At 53.9% G+C, this 20,343-nt stretch overlaps 2 protein-coding genes across 9 annotated transcripts; both read left to right on the forward strand.

The window, feature by feature from the left end:
- Positions 1-18: 18 nt before the first annotated feature.
- C10H19orf47 (chromosome 10 C19orf47 homolog) lies at positions 19-6,526 on the forward strand. 2 transcript variants are annotated; one of them, XM_087876185.1, is made up of 8 exons: positions 19-208; positions 329-416; positions 2,038-2,152; positions 2,383-2,464; positions 2,542-2,700; positions 3,548-3,697; positions 4,162-4,232; positions 5,885-6,526. In XM_087876185.1, the coding sequence occupies exons 1-8, from the start codon at positions 109-111 to the stop codon at positions 6,398-6,400; spliced, it is 1,281 nt and encodes a 426-aa protein (XP_087732311.1). In that variant the 5' UTR covers positions 19-108; the 3' UTR covers positions 6,401-6,526. The 2 variants fall into 2 exon arrangements, with proteins under 2 accessions (XP_087732311.1, XP_034294208.1); XM_034438317.3 differs by having other exon boundaries at positions 60-208; positions 2,566-2,700.
- Positions 6,168-19,854, forward strand: AKT2 (AKT serine/threonine kinase 2). 7 transcript variants are annotated; one of them, XM_034438312.2, is made up of 14 exons: positions 6,168-6,304; positions 11,639-11,752; positions 13,396-13,524; positions 13,843-13,954; positions 14,148-14,301; positions 14,476-14,607; positions 15,236-15,301; positions 15,672-15,740; positions 15,847-15,969; positions 16,068-16,196; positions 16,316-16,530; positions 17,018-17,105; positions 17,222-17,324; positions 17,431-19,854. In XM_034438312.2, the coding sequence occupies exons 2-14, from the start codon at positions 11,707-11,709 to the stop codon at positions 17,508-17,510; spliced, it is 1,446 nt and encodes a 481-aa protein (XP_034294203.1). In that variant the 5' UTR covers positions 6,168-6,304; positions 11,639-11,706; the 3' UTR covers positions 17,511-19,854. The 7 variants fall into 7 exon arrangements, with proteins under 7 accessions (XP_034294203.1, XP_034294200.1, XP_034294204.1 ...); XM_034438309.3 differs by lacking the exon at positions 6,168-6,304 and adding an exon at positions 7,990-8,196; XM_034438313.2 differs by lacking the exon at positions 6,168-6,304 and adding an exon at positions 7,999-8,196 and having other exon boundaries at positions 13,396-13,537.
- Positions 19,855-20,343: the final 489 nt, after the last annotated feature.

The raw sequence follows: 20,343 nt of genomic DNA on the forward strand, positions 1-20,343 counted from the left end.
GGGAAGGGGAGGGTTCGGAGCGCCGAGCGGCCGCCGGAAGTGACGCCGTGACGCCTTCCGGTGCGGCCTGTGGGCAGCGGGGTGAGCGGGGACGGGCCCCGGCAGGTGATGAGCCCCGGGAGCCGTGCGGCGGCTTCACGCGGTGTCGCTCTCCGCAGGCATTCCGCCCGCCCCGCCTGGAGCAGCGCGATGGCGTCGGTGACGATGGGTGAGTGGGCGCGGGGGGGCCGCCCTGCCCCCTCCTCTCCCCCCTCCCCTACTTGGGGGGGTCGCTGTGGCCCTCCCTCGCTGGCCCCCCGCCCGGTTAACGCCGCTGTTGGTCCCGCAGCCACCTCGGAGTGGATCCAGTTCTTCAAGGAAGCCGGGATCCCCCCGGGCCCCGCGGTCAACTACGCCGTCACGTTCGTGGATAACAGGCGAGTGGCTCTTCCGCGGCCGCCGGGTCCCGGGGCCTCTTCCTGGCCCTGCCGGGATCGAAACTTTCAAGCAGTAAAGAATTAACGTAGACTAAAATAAAGTAAGAAAGAAATCAAGGGGAAAGGAAAAAGCTCAAGGAAAGGGAAAAAGGGGTAGCTTCCAGTGTTCTTCATGGCAATTAGAAGTACAAATATTTTAACTTTTCTCCTTAAAGTTACATCGATACTCTTTTTTTTCAATAATTCCTTCTATAATTTACCCTGTCTAGGTAAAGCTGTAAATCAAAAGTTCATCTTTATCCAGCCACACGCGCACACACACACACAACAAAAAAAGTTCATAAAAAGCTTCTGGTCACTAATAAATTTAGGCAATATCTTCTTTCTGATAAAATAAATCAGTTTATCCATTTTGGCAAGTTAACTTCTCCAGCCATTTCTCCATAATGGGAAATGTTGAATATTGAAATAATCATCTGTGACTTATCCATTTAGTCTTAAAGGAAGAGTTCTGGCTTCAATTGAATATTGATCTTTGTTTTTATTTTTCATATTACTTAACCCATCTTCCTCTTTAAAATTGTCTATATCAAAGTGTGTATTTTAGTTCATTTTTAAACATTTTTACATGTTTATCAAGCAAAGGGGTTTATCATGACAAAGGGGACTAATCAGCATACAGAAGAAGTCCAGAAGTGCTCAAAAAACAACTTACATCTAAATACTAGTAAAACAAAAGAGATGGTGCTAGATTTCCAAAAGCACAGAGAGCAACTTGCTCCACTGTATATTGAGGGGGACTGTGGAGAGGGTTTCCTCTTTTAAATTCTTGGGAATCCTTATTAGTCAAGATCTCACCTGGAAAAACAACACGTCCCCGGTGATTGGCAAGGCCCAACAGAGACTTCATTTCCTTAGAGTCCTGTGAAAAAATCAGGTGGAACAACAGCTGATGACCTCTTTCTATCGGTCCACGATAGAAAGTGCCCTCACATACTGAATTACAGTATGGTACGCTGGTTTAACTGCTGTGGACAGGAAGGCACTACAGAGAATGATCAATTCAGCACAAGAAACCATTGGTTACCCTCTAACACGACTGGATGACATTGCCAGGTCTCGCTGCTTTCGCAGAGTAACGAAGATACTCAGAGATGATTCACACCCTGGTCAGTGTCTCTTCACACTTCTACCATCGGGCAGGTATAGCCAGCCGAACAAATAGGTTTAAAAATAGTTTCTATCCTTGGGCTGTCACTCTTAAAACACAACCACAATCACTCCATGCACACGTGGAAACGTTTTCTCTCTTTTTCTTTTCCCCCCTAATTACTTGCATAAGGATTATTCTTTATATTATTTAAGTTGTATTTTTTGTCATGGATTGCACCAGTGGGGCTAAAACCAATTTCATTGTATACATGATGTACAATGACAATAAAGGCTATACTATATTATGACAAAATGTCCATGATGTTCACGCTTCCAAGACAGGCTTCAAGTGCCTTTATACCTTCTAGATGGAGCCATCTAGCACTTCATTTAAAGAATTTCTTAGGACCTTGTCAAAACAAGGAATTGTGGCTTATAGAGTTGACCATTGCTGTCTGCGTCCTTGCAGGATCCAGAAGAATATGCTGATGGACCTCAATAAGGAGATCATGAATGAGCTGGGTATCACGATAGTTGGCGATATTATTGCCATTCTGAAGCATGCTAAAGTGGTATATCGGCAGGTAAGTTCTGTGGAATTGTTGCTCATCCTTGCTTTACTTCATACATTGAGGCCTCGGACATTTATTGAGTCATGGTTTTCAGGATGAACTTTCTGGAGACCAATAAATGTAGGGCTTTTGGGGTGCATTTCTTCTGGTTTGGTGGCCATTTTGGTGTATTTGGGGAAGATGAGTCCAGTCTCCTGATCTGCTTATGATCACTTTATTATTGTGGGCATTTTCTCCTCCAGGATATGTGCAAAGCTGCAACAGAGTCAGTGGCCTCCAGCCAAACTGTTTTGCAATCTGAACTCCGCAGGAATGCTAATACTGGTGAGTACAGGTTGCCTGTGTTGCTGATCGCAGAGTCTCAGCGGAGTCCAGACCTCCACGGTGGCTGTTCTTTACAGTTGTGATCTCACCAATTTCTGCAGCTGCCACCAGGATGATTGCCAACAGTTTAAGCCGAGACTCTCCACCTTCTACTCCTGTTCGGAGGTCTGACACTAGTGCCTCCAAAATCTCCATCACCGTATCCAACAAAATGGCTGGAAAAAACACCAAAGCAGGTAATTTTAAAAATCTATGGCTGAATGTATTTCTCTGCTGGCAACTTCTGTTCTAAGTGGCATCGCTGTCCCTACAAAACTTTGCTGTTGTATGCAGCTGTTGCCTTTGTGGTGCTCAATCCTGTTTCTGAGGAGTGGGATAGGAGATGAATTCGGAATGCTGCATTTGAGGAGAAGCTTAGCTTTTCTTAGTCTCAGCCTTTCATTGGCAAGGTGAAGCTGCTGGTTGCTGGGGAGTTATTGGGCTAGGAATTGTGCAGCACCCTGTGTGGCATTAATCCTGTCTTCAGGGCACTTTAATGAGGGTGCCAGGAACTTTTAGGAATGTTCCATGCTGGTGGGGTCCAAGCCTGCTGGGCAGGGAAAGGGGAGAGGGTTTCATGTTCTCAATGCTACAAGCATCAGCTGTCCTTCATAAATCAGTGGTGGTTGGAGATACTTTTATTGTTTTTACCTGCTGCGAGAGTATAGAGAAGGAAATGCATAGGCTAAAAACACTTGCAACTTTTATGGAAGTCAACAAAAGTAAAATATTATTTTTGTATAACACATTAAGCATTATTCCCCATGCCGTAATTGGGCGTTCTCCCTTCATGGTTAGAGTATTAAGGTCTAGGCTTCTGTTGCTTCTACAAAGGTAGAATTGAGCTGCTCAGCTGGAGGACCTGGAGCCAAAAATGAACAGGCCACTCAAGAATCTGAGCAATTTCTCTTTTCACATCCCAATGGCTGTGCTTGCTTGGGCTCCTGAGCAGAAGCGGTGGAAAGCGTTTTGTGGCATTTGCAGGCAGTACAAGAGCATCCATTGAACTGCATTTGCTTGCTTATGTCTTCTTTGCTGTGGCAGCTGTTTGCGCTCCTCGGGCTGAGAATGCCACCATCCCAGTGAAGCGGCGCCGCGTCACAGCAGAGATGGAAGGGAAGTACATTGTCCACATGCCCAAAGGAACCACTCCCAGGACTAAGAAGATTCTGGAGCAGCAGCAGGCAGCAAAAGGTACTGTAGCTATCTTGGGGGTGGGGGTGGGGGGGTTGCTTCTTCAAAGGAAGGAGGTTGTGGGAAACTTGAAATGAAAGTGTGGGTAAGGCTATAATAACAAAATTTTGATCAGGACAAACAGGCCATCAAGCAAAAGTGGCCAATTAAGAGCATTTGTTCAAACCAAATATCTTTTTATGTAATAATGGGAGTTTTTTTTGGTCACTGAGCTTTTTCTGGTCTTGTTCGCTATACTAGGCAGGGTTCCCTTGAGAGTATCTATTGCTCCTTGTCTCCCTTGAGAGACACGACATCTCCTTCAAACATTTTCTTGAAGGGAAGAGCCTCTTTTGAAGCAGCACGGAGGCAGGGGAATAAAAAATAAATCTGTAGCTCGATTGTTTTTTTGGGAAAAGCCTTTCCTTTTCTAGTCATTTCATAGTGCAGATGTTGTATGCATCCATGTTTGTGTTCTCTGTCAGGTTTGCAAAGAACTTCTGTGTTTGACCGGCTTGGTGCAGAGACCGGTGGAGAGATGGCCATAGGAAACAAGGTGAGGGTGCAGTTGTATCAACTGCAACTTCTTTGCAGTTGATGGCAGTTTCTCTACTTTCCTTTCTGGTGTTTTCCACTGACTCAGTGATCCCCAACGTATCGGGTGCTGACCCAGGTGCCCTGGGTGGGAGGTGGCAGTTCTGATCTGCTGGGCTCCCCGACCATGCCTGAATGGGGCCTGTCCTAGCATGCCCCTCCCTGAAGAATACAGCTATAGCAGGTTCCTTCAGAGAAGCAGACTCTTTGCCTGGGGGTCTTGTTTCTGACACAGCAGCACTGGACTTTTCTGGTTGGTTGGTTGGTTGGTTGGTTCTGCTTTTTGCAGTTCCTTTCTTTCTGAGATCTTGCTGTGAAGGAACAAGCTTTAAATGGTGGAAGGTTCTTGTCATGAACTATTTTTGGTTGGAGGTTGCAGCAGTCGCTCGTGTCAGGAAGACAACCATGCCATGTCAGCTGCCCCCTTACACTCACTATGGTATAAATTCATTTTAGGAGTAGAGGTCTGTAGAGATTCTCTACGTTTAGGAATAGAGCATATGCGTTTGGTGGCAAAAATTAAAAGTCTGGTAAAGTCTTCCATCTAACAGATTTTATTAAAAGATTGTTTTTGTGAGCTGCAGCTCACTTCAGATGCATGAGGGGCTACACTGAGATAAGATTTAAACAGGCGAGGTGGGAAGGGAAGATTGGTTATGTAGACACAGGTGAGACAGATCACAAGTACCTAGTGCAATAACATACTACTGTGTGTGTTGAGATCTTGAGATTGCCTGAATTTTTTTGATGTGACTTCATCAATCTCTTATCTGTGATAATGGTGATTGCGATCAAATCATTGTCACTCACTTAGATAGATTTTCTCCACAATTGTCTGTCCCTGTCCTGGAACTTCAGCTCTTCCCAGGGTGCCGCATTACTGTTGTCCCTCCACCTGGCTACTGGTCGTTGTCTTTTTCTCTTCCACCTTTCCCAGCATCAGATCATTTCCCAGAGAGCTGGGTCTCTTCAAAATAGCATACTTAAGAGTCTGGTCATTTATACTTCAGTGAATTATGGATTTGATTAGCCATCAATTTGTTTTCTTGCTGTCTGTGACATCCTCAGGAATCTTCTTCAGCATCAAAATTCAAAAGTGTCTCTGCCCTTTCTCTCTTGCTTCCTCAAAGTCCTGGTTTTTGCTTTCACAATGTGTCAGAGAATGCTGTACTGTGGCTTGCACAGTTCTAACCTTTAAAGCCATAGGCTGCATTCATGAGACCTTTTCCAAGCCTTCGTGTCTGCTGTGCTGAATGCTGTTCTGTAGCATAATTCCTGACCACTTGTTTCTTTCACGTTGGCTGATCCTAAAAGGCAGAAGCTTCCCACCACTTCAGTATCTTGATTGCTAATTCTAATTGCTTGATTGTGGTACTTGTGGACCCTCCTCTGGATCCCACATCTGCACCACCAAACGGTCTTCCTCTCCCCTTCTCTGCATGTGAACTAATGGCTTTAAACAGCCAGGCAAGGTGCTGCCAGATGCCTCCCAATTCTTTGCCTGAGTGCAAGGCCAGTGGTACCCTTGGCCTGCCGGATTGATGCTTGCTTCATCTCCAGAGCAGAGGTACACAGAATCATCCAGCCACTGAGCTCTGCTCTGTCTCTCCACAGCCCACAGGAGTGTTCAGCCGGCTGGGGGACGTGCAGGAGGACAAAGCGGCTGACAGCGATGATGACAGTTCTGTGCTGCAGTATGCAGGAGTGCTGAAAAGACCCTCCCAACCCAAGGAGATCTGCAAAGTTGGCGTCGCCATCAAGGCCAAAGCTACCAGCTCTGAGGCGAGGCAGATGGCGGCTGATGCCGTCACCACTGTAATCCAGCGACGGGGGAGCAACAGTGTGGCTGGACCTGCCACTCATGCCAAGGAAGAGATGCAGGGCTTGTCTCCTGCCCCGGGCAGTGTGGCCAAGAGACTGGGCAAGCGCTCGCTGAAACTCCTTGAGGCCCAGGACAGCAGTGTTACTAGTTCCAGGAGCAGGCCGGACTCTTCCTTCCGAGTCACCATAAAGAGAACTTTAGGGAGCTCCAAGGTAAGCAGCTCCAGCCCTGCAGAGCCCCCCAGCGCTCAGATGGACCACACGGGCACTGTCAGTGTCTTTAAGAGGCTGGGCAGGAAGACTGTGTGAGCCTGGCTTGGGACCCCGCTTGGAGGGAGCTTCCAGACGAGGAGGGCAAGCGAGTGTGTGTGTTCATCTCTCCCATCAGCTCCCTTTGTGATGTGAGCGGGTGGCCGCATTCCGCAGCTGATGCGGGTCTGCTTCTGTGAAGCTCTTGGTTGGCTCTCCCAGCACTGCATCCAAAGTTGCTTAGGGCCACGCATGGTTGAGGCACACAAAAGCCCAGTCCTGGCAGGGTGCGAGCGCTTAGGCAGCCTTGGAGAGAAAGCCAGGAGTTCTGGGCAGCCCTCTGAACACACCTTCTGTTTTTTCTCTGCAGGTGTTTGCTTTTTCCTAGGAAGTAGTGTCCATAAGAGAGACAGGCGGTCCCTTCCTTCTTTTCCCTTCTCTGTCCTGAGCTTTCATCTGCCGATCCTGGAACACCCACATTCCAGGAAGGGCAACTGACTGGGTGCCAGACATCTCTTTTAGTGGATGCTGGAGCTGTGCAATTGGCAAGGCGGGTCTGGTAGTGTTCTGGGTTTCTTTCCTTTCCTTTCCTTTCTGGTTGAGAAACGCCCTTCCTTGTCTTACATGTCAGGATCCCTGACTGATCTAGCTCCGTTTCTTTTGCTGTACTCCTGAATTAAGATGTTCTTAGATTGGGGGTGCGTGTGTGCCAATGGCTGTACCCGCATTCCCTCTTAGACCTTTTTTGAGCAAACAAAAGCAAACCCATTTTTTTAAAGCACACATATCCAATGTCTTGAGGCTCTTCTCTCACCTGCCATGCTGAAGGTGGCTGGCATCTCTGGATCAGTGAGTATTTCTCCACCCAGCCCCCCCTCTTGTGGCTTCGGCTGTCCATCAGTCGGGGGAATGCTGGATTACAGCAGGCACACACCCTTCTGCTCCACCCCCCCAGCTGGTAGGATTTGAGGTAGGGCAAGCACAGCTATGGCCTTGGCCTTAGGAAATGGATGGGCATCGCAAGTTTAAGGAGAGGTAGATCTGCCAGCAAAAGGAAGGTGCCTGGCACTGATGGGCCCCTACTGTTTACCACCAGAAAAAGCCCCAGTTCTCGCTTTTACAATCTCCTTTTCAGAAGACCTGTGAAGTCATCTGCCTCCACCCCCGCTTTGGCAAGATCTCCCGGGGGTGGGGGGGATCTGGGGCACGCACGGTCTTCCGTCTCCTGCTTGGTGTGTGTGTGTGTGGAGGGGGAGATTTCTGGATCCCCGCGCACATCCCCCAGAGCCACCGGGGCGGAAGGGGGGTGCTAAGGGGGAGCAGCGCTGCCTTCCTCCTCCTCCCTCGGTGACCCGCCTCCCTGCCCCCAGGCTGCCAGTTCAGACCGCCTACGGGCACGTGGGCTTAGCGAGAGGCGCCTATCGGGGCTTCGCTGCTGGAAAGCGGGTTTATCAATTGGAGTCGCTGTACATCGGGATGATGGAAGCTTCAAGCTGTACCGCGGCCGCGCAGCCGTCGAGCCGGGCCGGCGAACGACCGCTCACAATAAACGGTGTTTCCGCTCGGCTGGTGTGGCTCGACTCTTCTTTGCCGGGCGCCGCGGCAGAAGCGCCTGTCTCGCCTTTGCGCATGTGCGAGGGGACGTGTTTGCGCAGGCGCCGGGACTCGGTAACGCGCCTGCGCAGAACGGCGAAGGCTGGCTGGCGGCAGGGTTGTTGTCGTTCCTTCTCGCGTCCCTGCCGCCCTTCCTGCGTGCGGGCCGGGAGGAGGCGGGGTTTCCGGGCGCGGGCGCCGTCGGACCTGACGCGACGGCAGCCCTGAGGATGGCCCTGCGGGGACGCCGGTAGCGGCGGCAGGTGAGGGGGGGGGCGGAGGCGACGCCCGCGGGCCCCGCCGCCTGGCCGAGAGCGCCGGCGCCGGGCGGCCGCGCGCGGGGCATTGTGGGAGGGAGGCCGAACCGTCGGTCGCGCGGCGGAGGAGGGGAGGGCGGCGCGCGCCCCCGCGGCTCGTGCTCGGTCCGGGCCCGGAAGGCGCTCCGCCTGTCTCCCGCCCGGCCGCTGAGCCCCGCTCCCTTCCCGCAGGAGGGCCAGCCTTGCTGCTCGTCCCGAGCGCTGCCCGGGAGGCTGGCAAAGACGGATCCGAGGCGGCCCGCGCAGCCCTCCGCTGGCCGGGCTGGCCCTTGGCTTGGGCCGTGGCGGCTCCCGGGGAGACCTGGGGCTCTCGGGCTGACCAACCCTGGGTGGGGAATTGGTGCGGGGAACCGGGGGAGGCCCAGTGGGCTGGCACATCTTCTCTCCCCCCTCACCCCCCGGGCTTCCCGGGCTCCATCCACCGCAGCCCCACGGGGCTGAAGGATGGTCGCTCCAGAGGGGGTTAGTTCCCGCACCCCGGGGGGCTCCAGGAGAAAGTCTGGGTTCTGGCAAATAACACGTTCATTTTAAATAGGCCAAACAGTGCAAATTCTTTAACAAATGTCTTGCACTAGGAGGGCTCCCGGTCACAAAGGCTGGCGAGCTGGTGCTTGTTTAAAGGTGGGCAGAAACTCAGGCCTCGAACTTCCCCTCCTTGCTGCCCAAAGCAGCGTGGGATTCAGGCCTGGCCTGGCCGCTTTGGAAGTCAGGGGAGACCCATGAGCGGAGTGGGGCCGGTGGGGGGCAGCCAGTGCAAAGGAAGAGACGGCCAGCTGAGAGGCGGCAGTTGCCTTGCCCGCCCAGGGGCTTTGCTGGTTCTAAGCAGAGCTTCCGCATCGCTGTCACTGCGGAGGAGCGTGCAGAACCTTCACACCCGAGTCTTTCCCCAGGCCTCCCTTTTGTGCATCCCACAGATGTTTCCGTATCCGCCCTTCTACCTTGCCAGAAGGTAAGGCGATGCTGCTCCCTCCTGGGGATTCCTGACAGCCTAAATGTCAATCAGGGGGCATGACAGCAGTAGTCTAGCCCTGCCCACCATACGCACACACATCCCATCTCTGATCTCCTGCTGGGAGAGTTGGCAGGTGCCATTTCCAAGAGAGTCACTTTTGCAACATTGCGTTGACTCAAAGCCCTTCCATCTCAGGGCAGCAGGACATGGCCTTGAAAAGTGGATGTTTAAGCTGCCCTGGCTACATTTGGGGCCGTGGCCACTTCTAATGCATTTTGGCTTCTTGAGGCACTGAGTTACACAGATGGTGCATTTTATTCCTTAGCCGTTCATTTCTAGGGTGGCGGAAGGCATTTCCCCGCCATCCTGTGTCCCTCCTGCCATATGTGATCAGAGCCTGTCGACCAGAGTCCTTTCAGTTTTCCCAACTTGCTTACAACCAGAGGTGGCGTGTAAAAGCGTAACACTTGATGTAACGCTGAGCCGCTGCGTCAGTCCGGTCCCTGCCTTCTGCCATTTGAAAGGCCTTTTGCCTCCTGGGCAGATTCCAGCCGGCTGCCCTACCTTGCCTGCGTGCTTTGAGGAAACAAGGCAACGTGGCTTCTTTGGCTGGAGAGGCCAGTTTAGCTTTCTGCTCTTTTTCTGGCTATCAGCAGAAGCAGAGCCAATGGGAGGGGAGCCTCCGGTCCTTTTGCCCAAGCCTGGGCTGAGCCTTCTGATCCATTCCTTTCCAGTCTTCCATAATGGACTCTCCAAAGCTCTATTGCAACCCCCTCGCTGTCCCTGCCACTCTCAGCCTCTGTAGCAACAGCACACTGCGCGACGTCCTTCTGGAGAGTCTTCCAACTGGGGCAAGGAGATAAGCAGCCACAGCCATCGGGAAAGGGCACAGGAGGCAGATGACAGAAAGTGGTTGTTTCACTCCATCGTGCCCTACTCAGATGATAACAGCACTTAGACTTCTATACTGCTTCACAGTGCTTTACAGCATCTGGCCCCCAGCAATCTGGGTCCTCCTAATACAGACTGGCCAGTTTGGGGCACCCCTATTTAAAAAGCATAATAGCAAACCCCAGGCTGTCAAGACAGGAGGCTGGAAAGAAGTATCTAGACTTAGTGTGTTTAATGTGCAAAAAAGGGGGCTGTGGTACTTTTCCAGCCTCTGGAGGTGATAACCCAGGAGGAATGGTGTTGCTGTTTGCTGCCCTAGAAGGAAGGAGGGACCAGCACCAAGGAAGGAGGGTCAGGCTAGACCAGGGGTCAGCAACCTGTGGCTCTGGAGCCGCATGTGGTTCTTTCACCCCTGCTGCGGCTCCCTGTCACTCAAATTATGCGTCACAACCACCAATGTGCAACACCCACCGGCACACAATTTATTGAGTTTTCAACCCCCGGTAGGCCAACCATGGATAAATCCAAGAAAAGTAAAGTTTCAGAAAAAAACAGAACGTTTAATTCAACTACATGTGCTAGTTTTGGGGCCGCTCAAGAAACAGCCAGGCACGGGAAGGGTTTTGTGGCTCCCGGTGTTTTCTGTGGGAAATGGGTCCAAATAGCTCTTTGAGTGTTTAAGGTTGCAGACCTATGGGCTAGACATTGAGAAGGATTTCCCGACTGCACAGTGCAAGCTGTTGGCCAGTTGAGCAGGCTGCCAGTGAACGGGTGGTGGGTTCCCCCTTTGCTGGGGGTCTTTGCACGGAGGCCGGGTACCATCCCATTGAAGCGCTGTGTCTGTAGGCTGTTCCATAAGACGGCTCCAATGGCTCCTCTGGTTTGTGACATGGGGCTCTTAGGCTCCAGAACTGGCTTCCTTTGCCTGCTGGAGAAGCTGCAGCTCTGCCACCTCTTCTTCATCACCTGGCATCTTTATTGGTGGTGCTGCCTCTCTGAACCTCTTTGCCCTTGGGAGACATTTTCTCTATGTTGTTCCTCTGCCCACAGAAGCTTTCTGCCTATCCATGTCAGACTCGCTCTGGGAGCCCAGCGGAATAAGAACTGCCTTATGGAGATGGATCCAAGCTTAGCCAACCCTTCGTAGGCAGCCATGTGCGAAGCGTGCAAGTAACAAGCCGCTTCTGGAAGGTCCCCGGTGTTGACCGTGGCAAGTCTGTGGCATCCTGCTTGGTTATCCTGGCCTCTCTTGCTGGCCACGGTCGCGTGGGGTGTGGCTGCGTGGCCTTGGCTCTGACTGGGAGGTCAAGGGGAGCTAGTGGAAGCCCTGTGGCCTTCAATCGGTCATGGATCTTAGCCACCGGCCAGTGCAGACGAGGGATCGGGGGGTGGGGGAGAGCCAGGCTGATGTCGATTGTGGCTTCATCAAGAATTTCAAAGTGTTCAGAAGCCGAGTTTGCTCTGCAGTGCTGAGTGGGTAGCAGGGCTTCAGGTTGGCCACCCTGAATGTTCTCAGGACGGCAGCCATTCCCTTCTCCCCTGCAGGTCGCCAGGCCACCTCTGGCCCCCCTGGCAGGCAACAGCCCCTCTCTGTGCCCCGTGGTGGCAGCAACATGAGTGAGGTGTCGGTGATTAAGGAGGGATGGCTGCACAAGCGAGGTGAGCAGTGCCCCGCCTGCCCTGTCGGAGGCCCTGAGCTGGCAGCGGGGCTTCTCCCCCAATGGAGGCCTCTCCCCTGGGCTGCAGGCCGCTCCTGAGAGTTGGGATGCTCGTTGCTTTGGCTGCAGCTGGTGAAGGCCCTGAGCAGCCTTTGTTTTTGTTTTTTAAATTTGATTTATATGCCGCCCTTCTCCGGAGACTCAGGGCGGCTTACAATGCGTTAAGCAATAGCCTTCATCCTTTTGTATATTTATACAAAGTCAACTTATTGCCCCCACAAACTGGGTCCTCAATTTACCTGCCTTAGAAAGGATGGAAGGCTGAGTCAACCTTGAGCCTGGTGAGATTCGAACTTATAGTAATTGCAGACAGCTGGTGTTAATCACAATGCTTTCAGTCTGCTGAGCCACCAGCCTTCCCAGAGAGGGGCTACTGGGCTGCATTTCTTCCAGCCCAGGGAAGACCCAGCGGTTGCATCCTTTGCCACAGTTGTGGCTCTGTAGTCTGTGCTCTTAAGGGGCTTGTCTCAATCATCTAGGACTCGATGGTTGTAGAGCAACCCAAAACAAATCATTGGAGGCGGCTTGGCATGAGCTGTTTGTCACCAGGCAGGTCTCCTTCCCCTCCCCTCCCCTCCCCCTCCCCTGAGCTGCTGCTCCTCGTCCAGTCCTTGTTTCCGGCAGACAAATATAGACCGCAGCTGGGGGCTATTTTGGTCCTGCCGTGGCCTGGAGGGGTGGCAGACTCAGCTGTGGCAAGCCTCAGTCCGCTTTTGCCAAGGGGGCTTGGACAGGAGAGCAGCCCCCCCCAAAAAAGAGCTCTCGCCTGGGCTGAGATGCCCTGGCCAGAATCCAGGAGGGTTCCTGCCCTGGAGCAGCAGGAGGCCTCCCCTATCCCCCCCTCCCCACCCACAGAAGCTCTTTCTCCAGCCAATGGAAGAGAAGCCTCAGCTGGTCTGACAAGGTGACATATGAGGATCTGTTCCTCTTCCAACATTTAGGCCAGATGGGGGCTTTTAGGGGTGTTGGGCCAAATGTGGAGGTTGATGGGGTCACACCCAGGGGTGAAATGCTCCCGGTTCGGACCGGATAGCCCTATCCGGTAGCGATGGGTGGTTCAGAGAACCGGTAGCAAAAATCCCTGTGCGCCCCCCACCCCACCATGCCCAGCTGAGCCGCACGATCATCAGAGGCTTTTTTTTCCCTTTTAAAAGCATTTTTTCTACAACCTTTTCCGACAAAAAAATGCTTTTAAAAAGTGAAAAAAAAACCCTCTGATGATTGTGCGGCTCAGCTGGGATCGTCAGAGGCTTTTCAAAGCATTTTTTTCTGCAATCTCTTGGCCAAAGAGGTGGTTAAAAAAATGCTTTGAAAAGTCTCTAATGATCCCAGCTGAGTTGCCTGATTGGCAGAGGCTTTTCAAAGCATTAGAAAAAATGCTTTGAAAAGTTAAAAAAAAAAAGTTGGCCATGCCCACCCAGTCACTTTACCCCCACCACTACCAAGCCACGCCCATAGAACCAGTAGTAACAAATTTTACATTTCACCCCTGGTCACACCTCTATGCCTGCCTACCCTGTTCAATCACTGGGGGGCAGAACAAAAGCTGCCTGCTCCCTGGGTAACCCCAGAATGCCTTTCCAGGGGAATACATCAAAACTTGGAGGCCCCGATACTTCCTCCTCAAAAGCGACGGCTCTTTCATCGGCTACAAGGAGAAGCCAGAAGCTGCTGACCACAGTGCACCCCCTTTGAACAACTTCTCTGTGGCAGGTGTGTTGCCCAGGTTAGCTTGGAAAAGGTGGGCGGGCTGTTCTCCAGACCTCCAGGGATGGTGACAGAGGATTTTCCCTCACCTTGCCAAGTGACTTGGGTGTGTGAGCGACGGGTACTCTGGCATTGCCCTCTTCCTCTTCGCCTCTCTGCATTGGGGGAAGCTGCCCTGTCTGAGCCTGTGTAGATCTTGGTCAGTGGACCTGGGCCAGGCCAGAGCCATCTTGAAAGGGCAGGGGCTGAGAGGGCCTCCAGGAAGGCTCCCTGGGGAGACTCCAACCTGGGGGCCCTTTCCTCCTCCTCCTCCTGTCTCCCCAGAATGCCAGCTGATGAAAGCCGAGCGACCGCGCCCCAACACATTCATCATCCGCTGCCTGCAGTGGACGACGGTCATTGAGCGGACGTTCCACGTGGACTCTCCAGAGGAAAGGTGAGTGGACAGCCCCGAGGCCTCATTTCGACCGCCACTAGCAGCTGCCCAGCTTCCCTGACCGTGGCGGCTCCCTTACCCAGCAGTGGCACCTCCTGCCTGGGGCTGCCACCTCGGTTTGTCTTGGCTGCCCTGCCTTGGCAGACTTCTTAAGGCTTCTTGGCGCCCTGAGTGCCGGTTTGCGTCTTCCCAGGGAAGAATGGATCCAGGCCATTCAGATGGTGGCCAACAGCTTAAAGAACCAGGAGGCGGAAGAGGACAGGATGGACTACAAGTGTGGCTCCCCCAGCGACAGTCCAGGGGCCGAGGAAATGGAAGTGGCGGTGACCAAGGCCAGAACCAAGGCGGTAAGCGAGACGGGTCTGCGGGAAGGAGACGGACGCTGATCTTGGCTAGTTGAGGGGTGCTGTCAAATTACGGCCAGGGATTTTACCTGAGAGGTTTTGGTCAGGCAGGCAAGGAGCTCTTCTCTCTCTCTCTCTCTCTCTCTCTCTCTCTCTCTCTCTGCCTTCCGTTGCCAGACCATGAGTGACTTCGACTACCTGAAACTCCTGGGAAAGGGCACTTTTGGGAAGGTCATCCTCGTACGGGAAAAGGCCACAGGGCGCTACTACGCCATGAAGATTCTGCGCAAAAAGGTCATCATTGCCAAGGTGGGCGGAAGCTCCGGCCCCTCGGGGGGGGGGAAGAGTGGACAGGCTTGGCCAGGCCAGCAACAGGCTGCCTTGGGGGACCAGCCAGAGGGTTGCTGCCCAAGAGCAGGCCAGGGAGGGGGCCCATCCAAGGCTTAGCAGCCAGAGGAAGACATTTAGGGAGGCCCCACCCTGACCGATCCAAGCCAACTCAAGATCTGCAGGATTCTCCTAGGGTAGGATTCGCCGGCCTCTCCTTCAGAGGACTGACCCATGGTCCTTCCTCAGAAAATCTGGTGGTGGGGAAGCTCTTTAGAATCAGGGGTTTTCTGCACCTGGAGAGAGAAAGAAACGAGCTCTCAGACAGTTTGATTCTGGGAAGCTCCTTTCCTCTGCCACCCAAGAGAAGAATGGATCTGACCACACACAGAGAAGTTAGCCATTTGGCCAAGGATCGCTGCCTGTTTCAGCCATGGGGGGGGGGGAGGCATGTCTTTACTCCCACCAGCTGTTCCTCTTCACCGGCCCTGGGAAGGGTTGCCATTCCTGCTGTTTTCCTGGAGCCTGGAGAGACAGGCTGGGAGGGTTAATGGTGAAGGGCAGGTGCTTGCCAGGTGTGCTGGGTGAAGACCCTCTTCTCTCTTCCAAGGATGAAGTGGCCCACACCGTCACGGAGAGCCGAGTGCTGCAGAACACGAGGCACCCCTTTCTCACGGTACATGCCAAGGGTTGATCCAGGAGGGCTTTGGAATACTTCCCTGCTAGCCAGAAGTAGGTTTTTCTTCTGGGCTGAGGAGTGGGGGGGCGCCCAGAGCCAGTAAAAGCCTGGGGGTCCTGCCCCAATCTGGGGGCCCAGATTGAGGCCGGCTCAATTCCACATCGAGGCTTCAGGTGAAAGAGCCTCTGAAATACCCTCCTCCTCCTCGTCTCTCTCCCTCTCCCCTCTCTTCCCAACACAAGGCAGAAGAGTAGAGTTGTGTGCCAAGCCTGGGGTTGATTTTACTCAGAGCACAGGGCCATGGTGGGCAGGGAGCGGCTTCTCTGGAGGTGCCGTTTGTGAGGGAAATCTCTGTCCCTCTTTCTAGGCCCTGAAATATGCGTTCCAGACCAATGACCGCCTCTGCTTCGTCATGGAATACGCCAACGGAGGGGAGGTGGGTGTCCGCCAGGAGTCCCTTCCTTGGAGGTGTTGCTATTCGCTCACTGGAAGCAGGAGCGGCCTTTGGGTCCTTCCCCCTGACCTGGCCGCTTCCCTTCCAGCTGTTCTTCCACCTCTCGCGAGAACGCGTCTTCACGGAGGAGCGTGCCCGTTTCTACGGGGCTGAGATTGTTTCTGCCCTGGAGTATCTCCACTCGCGGGACGTCGTCTACCGAGACATCAAGGTGGAGATGAGGGTCGAAAGGGGTGGCCCCCGGGTCAGCTTTGCAGGGGGTGGGGAGGCTCCCCTCGGCTAGGGCCCAACCGCCTTTGTGCCTTTTAGTTGGAGAACCTCATGCTGGATAAAGACGGGCACATCAAAATCACAGACTTTGGGCTGTGCAAGGAAGGCATCTCCGATGGTGCTACCATGAAGACCTTCTGTGGGACACCGGAGTACCTGGCCCCAGAGGTATGGGAGGAAGGGCGGGTCCTTGGCCGCAGGGGGCCAAGGCTGGCAGGTGGAATGGCTTTCAGCCCCCGCTGCCAAACGCTGCGTGTCTCATCCTTCTCCTGCCCTTTGCCCCGCAGGTGCTGGAGGACAACGATTACGGGCGGGCCGTGGACTGGTGGGGCCTGGGTGTAGTCATGTACGAGATGATGTGCGGCCGGCTGCCCTTCTACAGCCAGGACCATGAGCGCCTCTTTGAGCTGATCCTCCTGGAGGAGATCCGCTTCCCACGCACCCTCAGCCCTGAAGCCAAGGCCCTGCTGGCCGGCCTGCTCAAGAAAGACCCCAAGCAGAGGTGAGGGAGTTCCCAACTGCCCCTCCCAGCGCCAGCCTGGCCTTGGGCCTTCGCTTGGGAAGCAGAGGGGCCGAGCTGTCAGGGTCAGGGGTCCTTGGGCTGGGTTCCTGGATGTGCCAGAGAGCGTGTGTGTGTGTGTGTGTCCCTTGATCAGATTCAAAGGCCAGGCCATGGTTGGCATGAATCCAGCGTTTGGAATAAATTACAGTTGACATCTTTGTTTTAGAGATTGAAATAAACGCTTAGTGCATAGTTTGCACAAATGCACGTATAACGCGAGTGCCCTCCTCTGGGCAGAATATACAGTGAGGAGGTGCTGGGGTGCAGCCGTGGGGGGGAAGAGCTGCCAGCCCCATCCTGAGGAATTCCCCCTCCTTGTCTTCCCGAAAGGACTTGGTTCTCCCTCAAACAGGCATTTGCCCTCCCCCTGAATCTGTGGGCACACTCACGCACACAGAAAGCTGTTAACCAAGCCTTTTCTTGCCAGACTGGGGGGCGGCCCCAATGATGCTAAGGAGGTAATGGAGCATCGGTTCTTTGCTGCTGTTAACTGGCAAGATGTGGTTCAGAAGAAGGTAGGCCCTACGGTGCAGCTGCTGCTGCCCTTCTCCCCTCTGGGGCTCCTGGATGGGGAGGCGGGGAGGGGGAGTTGCAACCCATGGGGCGAACTAAGCAGGCTCTCTCCCTCCAGCTCATGCCCCCTTTCAAGCCCCAAGTGACGTCCGAAATAGATACGCGGTACTTTGATGACGAGTTCACAGCCCAGTCCATCACCATTACGCCACCAGACCGATGTGAGTAGGGGGCTTTACATTGGGAGGCAGGTGTGGGGGGAGCTCATCTAGTTCTTTGGTTCTGGCTTCACTGGGAATTCCCCGGCCGGGATGTTCTTGTCCACAGACGACTGCGTGGATCCCCTGGATGCCGACCAGCGGACCCACTTCCCTCAGTTCTCCTACTCCGCCAGCATTCGGGAGTAGGGCTGCAGCGCCACCCGGAGAGTGCCAGGACTTGGGGTGGGGGGAGACCACCCCATCTGGCTGATCCCACCTTCCCACTTCTGGGAGCCAAGCGGACGAGCCTGGACCTGCCACGTCGGCCTTTGCCATCAGGACCAGCTGGCTCACTTGTGCCCATGTGACCCTGCCCCCCCCCACACACACACACGCACACACACCAGCCTCTCTCCCTTGCCTCTGGGACACTGCTGAGTTTTACATGGAAATTGCTTTGGCGTGTTTGGTTGGCTTCTGAGGGCTGCACTCTGCCACCAAATCGTGTCGGTGGAAGGCAGGGTGACCGATCGCTGCCTCTGGGGCCACCCTGAACCCCAGAGTGTGGAGGACCCTAACACTGGCTTGCAAGGCTGTGCTAAGAAGGGCAGAGCCCCGAAATCCCACCACCCCGTTTCTGTGGGATAGTGGCCGGCTGGCTGGCCAGCACTCAGGTGCTCTTGGGGTCAGTAACCTGGCAACTGTTACCTTGTTGACCTTTGGTGGGCTTCCCCATCACCTCCAGGGGCGCTGCTGCTGTTAACAGGAACTTTTGAGTTGCCCTCCAAATAACGGGGAACTGGCCCCCACTTAGAACAGTGGCCTTTTCTAACGAAAACCAGGGTGCTGGGCATGGCAGCTGCACCCTCTTGCCCCCGGACAGTCCGCAGCTGCTCTTTGCAAGGCCCAGCAGTGGCCCTCGCTGGAGCGATTGGGCCCAGCTGCCCCTGCCAATTAGTTCCTATGAAGGGGGATGCCCTTGTGGAGCGGAGTGGGGTGGGGGGCTGGCAGTGTTTCCCTCCCAATTTTCAGCTGTGGAAGATAGCTGCCTTCCTTTCCCATTTCTGGCCTTGGAGGGATGGCAGCCCCCTGGCAGGCCTCCTCCCTTCTTCCCACGGCTGCAGGGCCCTGCCATGGGAGGAAGGGAGGTTTGCTAGCCGGCTGCCTTTCATCTTGTCCCCTATGTGGCTTGACCAGGGAAGGAGCAGGCCAGGCCAAGCAGATTGGAGCAGCTCGGACTCTGCCACCGCTCAGCTGAGTTGCTGCAAAGGGCCCAGAAGCCACCCAGGCAGAACACCCCCCCCCCTTGCTAAAGAGGAGGTTGTGGTCCTCTGGAAAGCATGGCTGGAAGGCGGATGGACCTTCCTGCAGCTGTCTAACAATCCGCAGCCCCCCACCCACCCCCAGTGCAAAGAGTGGGAGGCCTTCAGGGAAAGAGGCTGCTCCAGCTGTGTAGCTGGCAGGCCAGAGCAGTCCCTCCTGCCCACCTATGTCGCCTTTCGGGCAGGTACCGGAGGATGCCACCTGGTGGGCCAGAGGATAGCAAACCCCTGAGCTCACCTTTGCTCTGACTCTCCTATTGACCTTAGCAGACCTGGGGTTCCTGTGCCTCCTGGGTTTTGGGGACCTGCCTGTGCCAGGGACTTCTGCCAATTCCACAATTGCTTTGGGCTCCACTGCGAGTCTTTCTACAAAACTGGGAGGCAGGGGGGGGGGGGCACGGCATGAACCTGGCTGCAAACATCCATGGCAGCCCTGTCTGGCTTTCCGTGTCTCAACTCCTACAGGCAGCCAGTGGCAGTTGCACGATTCCATTATGCGGAGCCTTCAAGCAGGCCCTTCTGATCTGATGTCCTGAGGGGCCCTGTGGCAAATTGGAGGGAGAGGACAGAGGCTCCCCCAGTGAATGCAACCTCCAAGACTCCCAGTTGGCTGCCCTCGTGCTGCCTGTTTGCCTTGCAGGGTGGCTCCCATTGGGCACTCCTGGCCAGAGCCTTCTGAGAGCGGGGTGGGTGGGTGGGTGAGCCCTGGCTGCTCCAGACCACCACGTGGCCTTTTCAGCATACCCGAAGTGCCGGCAGCCCCCGAGCCTCCTTGAGCCTTTTGGGTCTGCCCAGAGTTCAGCTTCCTGGGGAGGAACTCTTGTGCCCTGCTGGACTTGCAGGGCTGGGTAGGATCTCGGTGAAGATTGGGGTGACTGGGGAAAGAATAGTTTTTCTTGTTTGCTGTAGTTCTAATTCAGATTTACTAATTTAATGTTGCCCCTGTTAGATTAGAGTGAAGCGCCCGCTCTGTTGCGGTACGTTTTCTCCCCGTTCTCTTCCCTACTGCTGGAAATCAGCAGCACTTCTGGCCCTTCACAGACAGGGCTGGCTCGAGATCCTGAGTTCCGTTTGTACAATAAAGTTTGCTGGAGTGTTTTTGTAAATGTGGCTGATAAGCACAAAAACTGGAAAGGCTTTTTTTTTCCTTTTTGGTAAACCACAGAATTGCCTTCCTCCACCCTCAGATTTGTACGGTACAAGCAATAAAAGATTTTATTTCTTGGTTATGCGGTCTTTTTAAAATTTATTTAATATTATAATACTTTACAATTTTAAAGCAACACCCAAGCTCTTGTTCATTATAGTTATCTACAAATTCAATCCTAGGTAACCGTGGTCTTTTGAGGAAGGCCACTAACCTCTTTTTCACAAAGATGAACAATTTATCCAGGGAATTTCAGCAAAACCTACCTGTCCCTGTCTTCCTCGCCTTCTTTAAATCTTTACAATTTAAGCCCCCTCCTTTAAATGGTGGGCTATTTCCTTCAGTGCTGCTCAATAGCCACCTAGCTGCCAAGGGAGAGGCACTAAAGTAAGCCACCCCCAGAGTTGCCCCAGGCCCACCATCGTCCCTCCAACCTTTAAGCATCAGGCAATGACCCCCCACCTGCCCCCCTTTCAGGAATTGGTGGCATGCCAGGAATTGGCTTCCAGGAAATGTGTTCTCGGTGTAACTTCCCCTTCCACTCCGCCATCGGTTTTGAAAAGCGACCTAA

This window comes from Pantherophis guttatus, chromosome 10 (genome assembly GCF_059756535.1).
Source record: "Pantherophis guttatus breed Tessera chromosome 10, ASM5975653v1, whole genome shotgun sequence".
Taxonomy (NCBI): domain Eukaryota; kingdom Metazoa; phylum Chordata; class Lepidosauria; order Squamata; family Colubridae; genus Pantherophis; species Pantherophis guttatus.

Excerpts from the sequence above, each read along its gene's own strand:
- C10H19orf47 (XM_087876185.1), top strand. The coding sequence starts at position 109 with ATGAGCCCCGGGAGCCGTGCGGCGGCTTCACGCGGTGTCGCTCTCCGC. Across the intron at positions 2,153-2,382 it reads CTAAAGTGGTATATCGGCAG|GATATGTGCAAAGCTGCAAC; the intron begins GTAAGTTCTGTG and ends TTTCTCCTCCAG. Across the intron at positions 4,233-5,884 it reads AGATGGCCATAGGAAACAAG|CCCACAGGAGTGTTCAGCCG; the intron begins GTGAGGGTGCAG and ends GTCTCTCCACAG.
- AKT2 (XM_034438312.2), top strand. The coding sequence starts at position 11,707 with ATGAGTGAGGTGTCGGTGATTAAGGAGGGATGGCTGCACAAGCGAG. Across the intron at positions 13,525-13,842 it reads GAACAACTTCTCTGTGGCAG|AATGCCAGCTGATGAAAGCC; the intron begins GTGTGTTGCCCA and ends CTGTCTCCCCAG. Across the intron at positions 14,302-14,475 it reads CCAAGGCCAGAACCAAGGCG|ACCATGAGTGACTTCGACTA; the intron begins GTAAGCGAGACG and ends TTCCGTTGCCAG.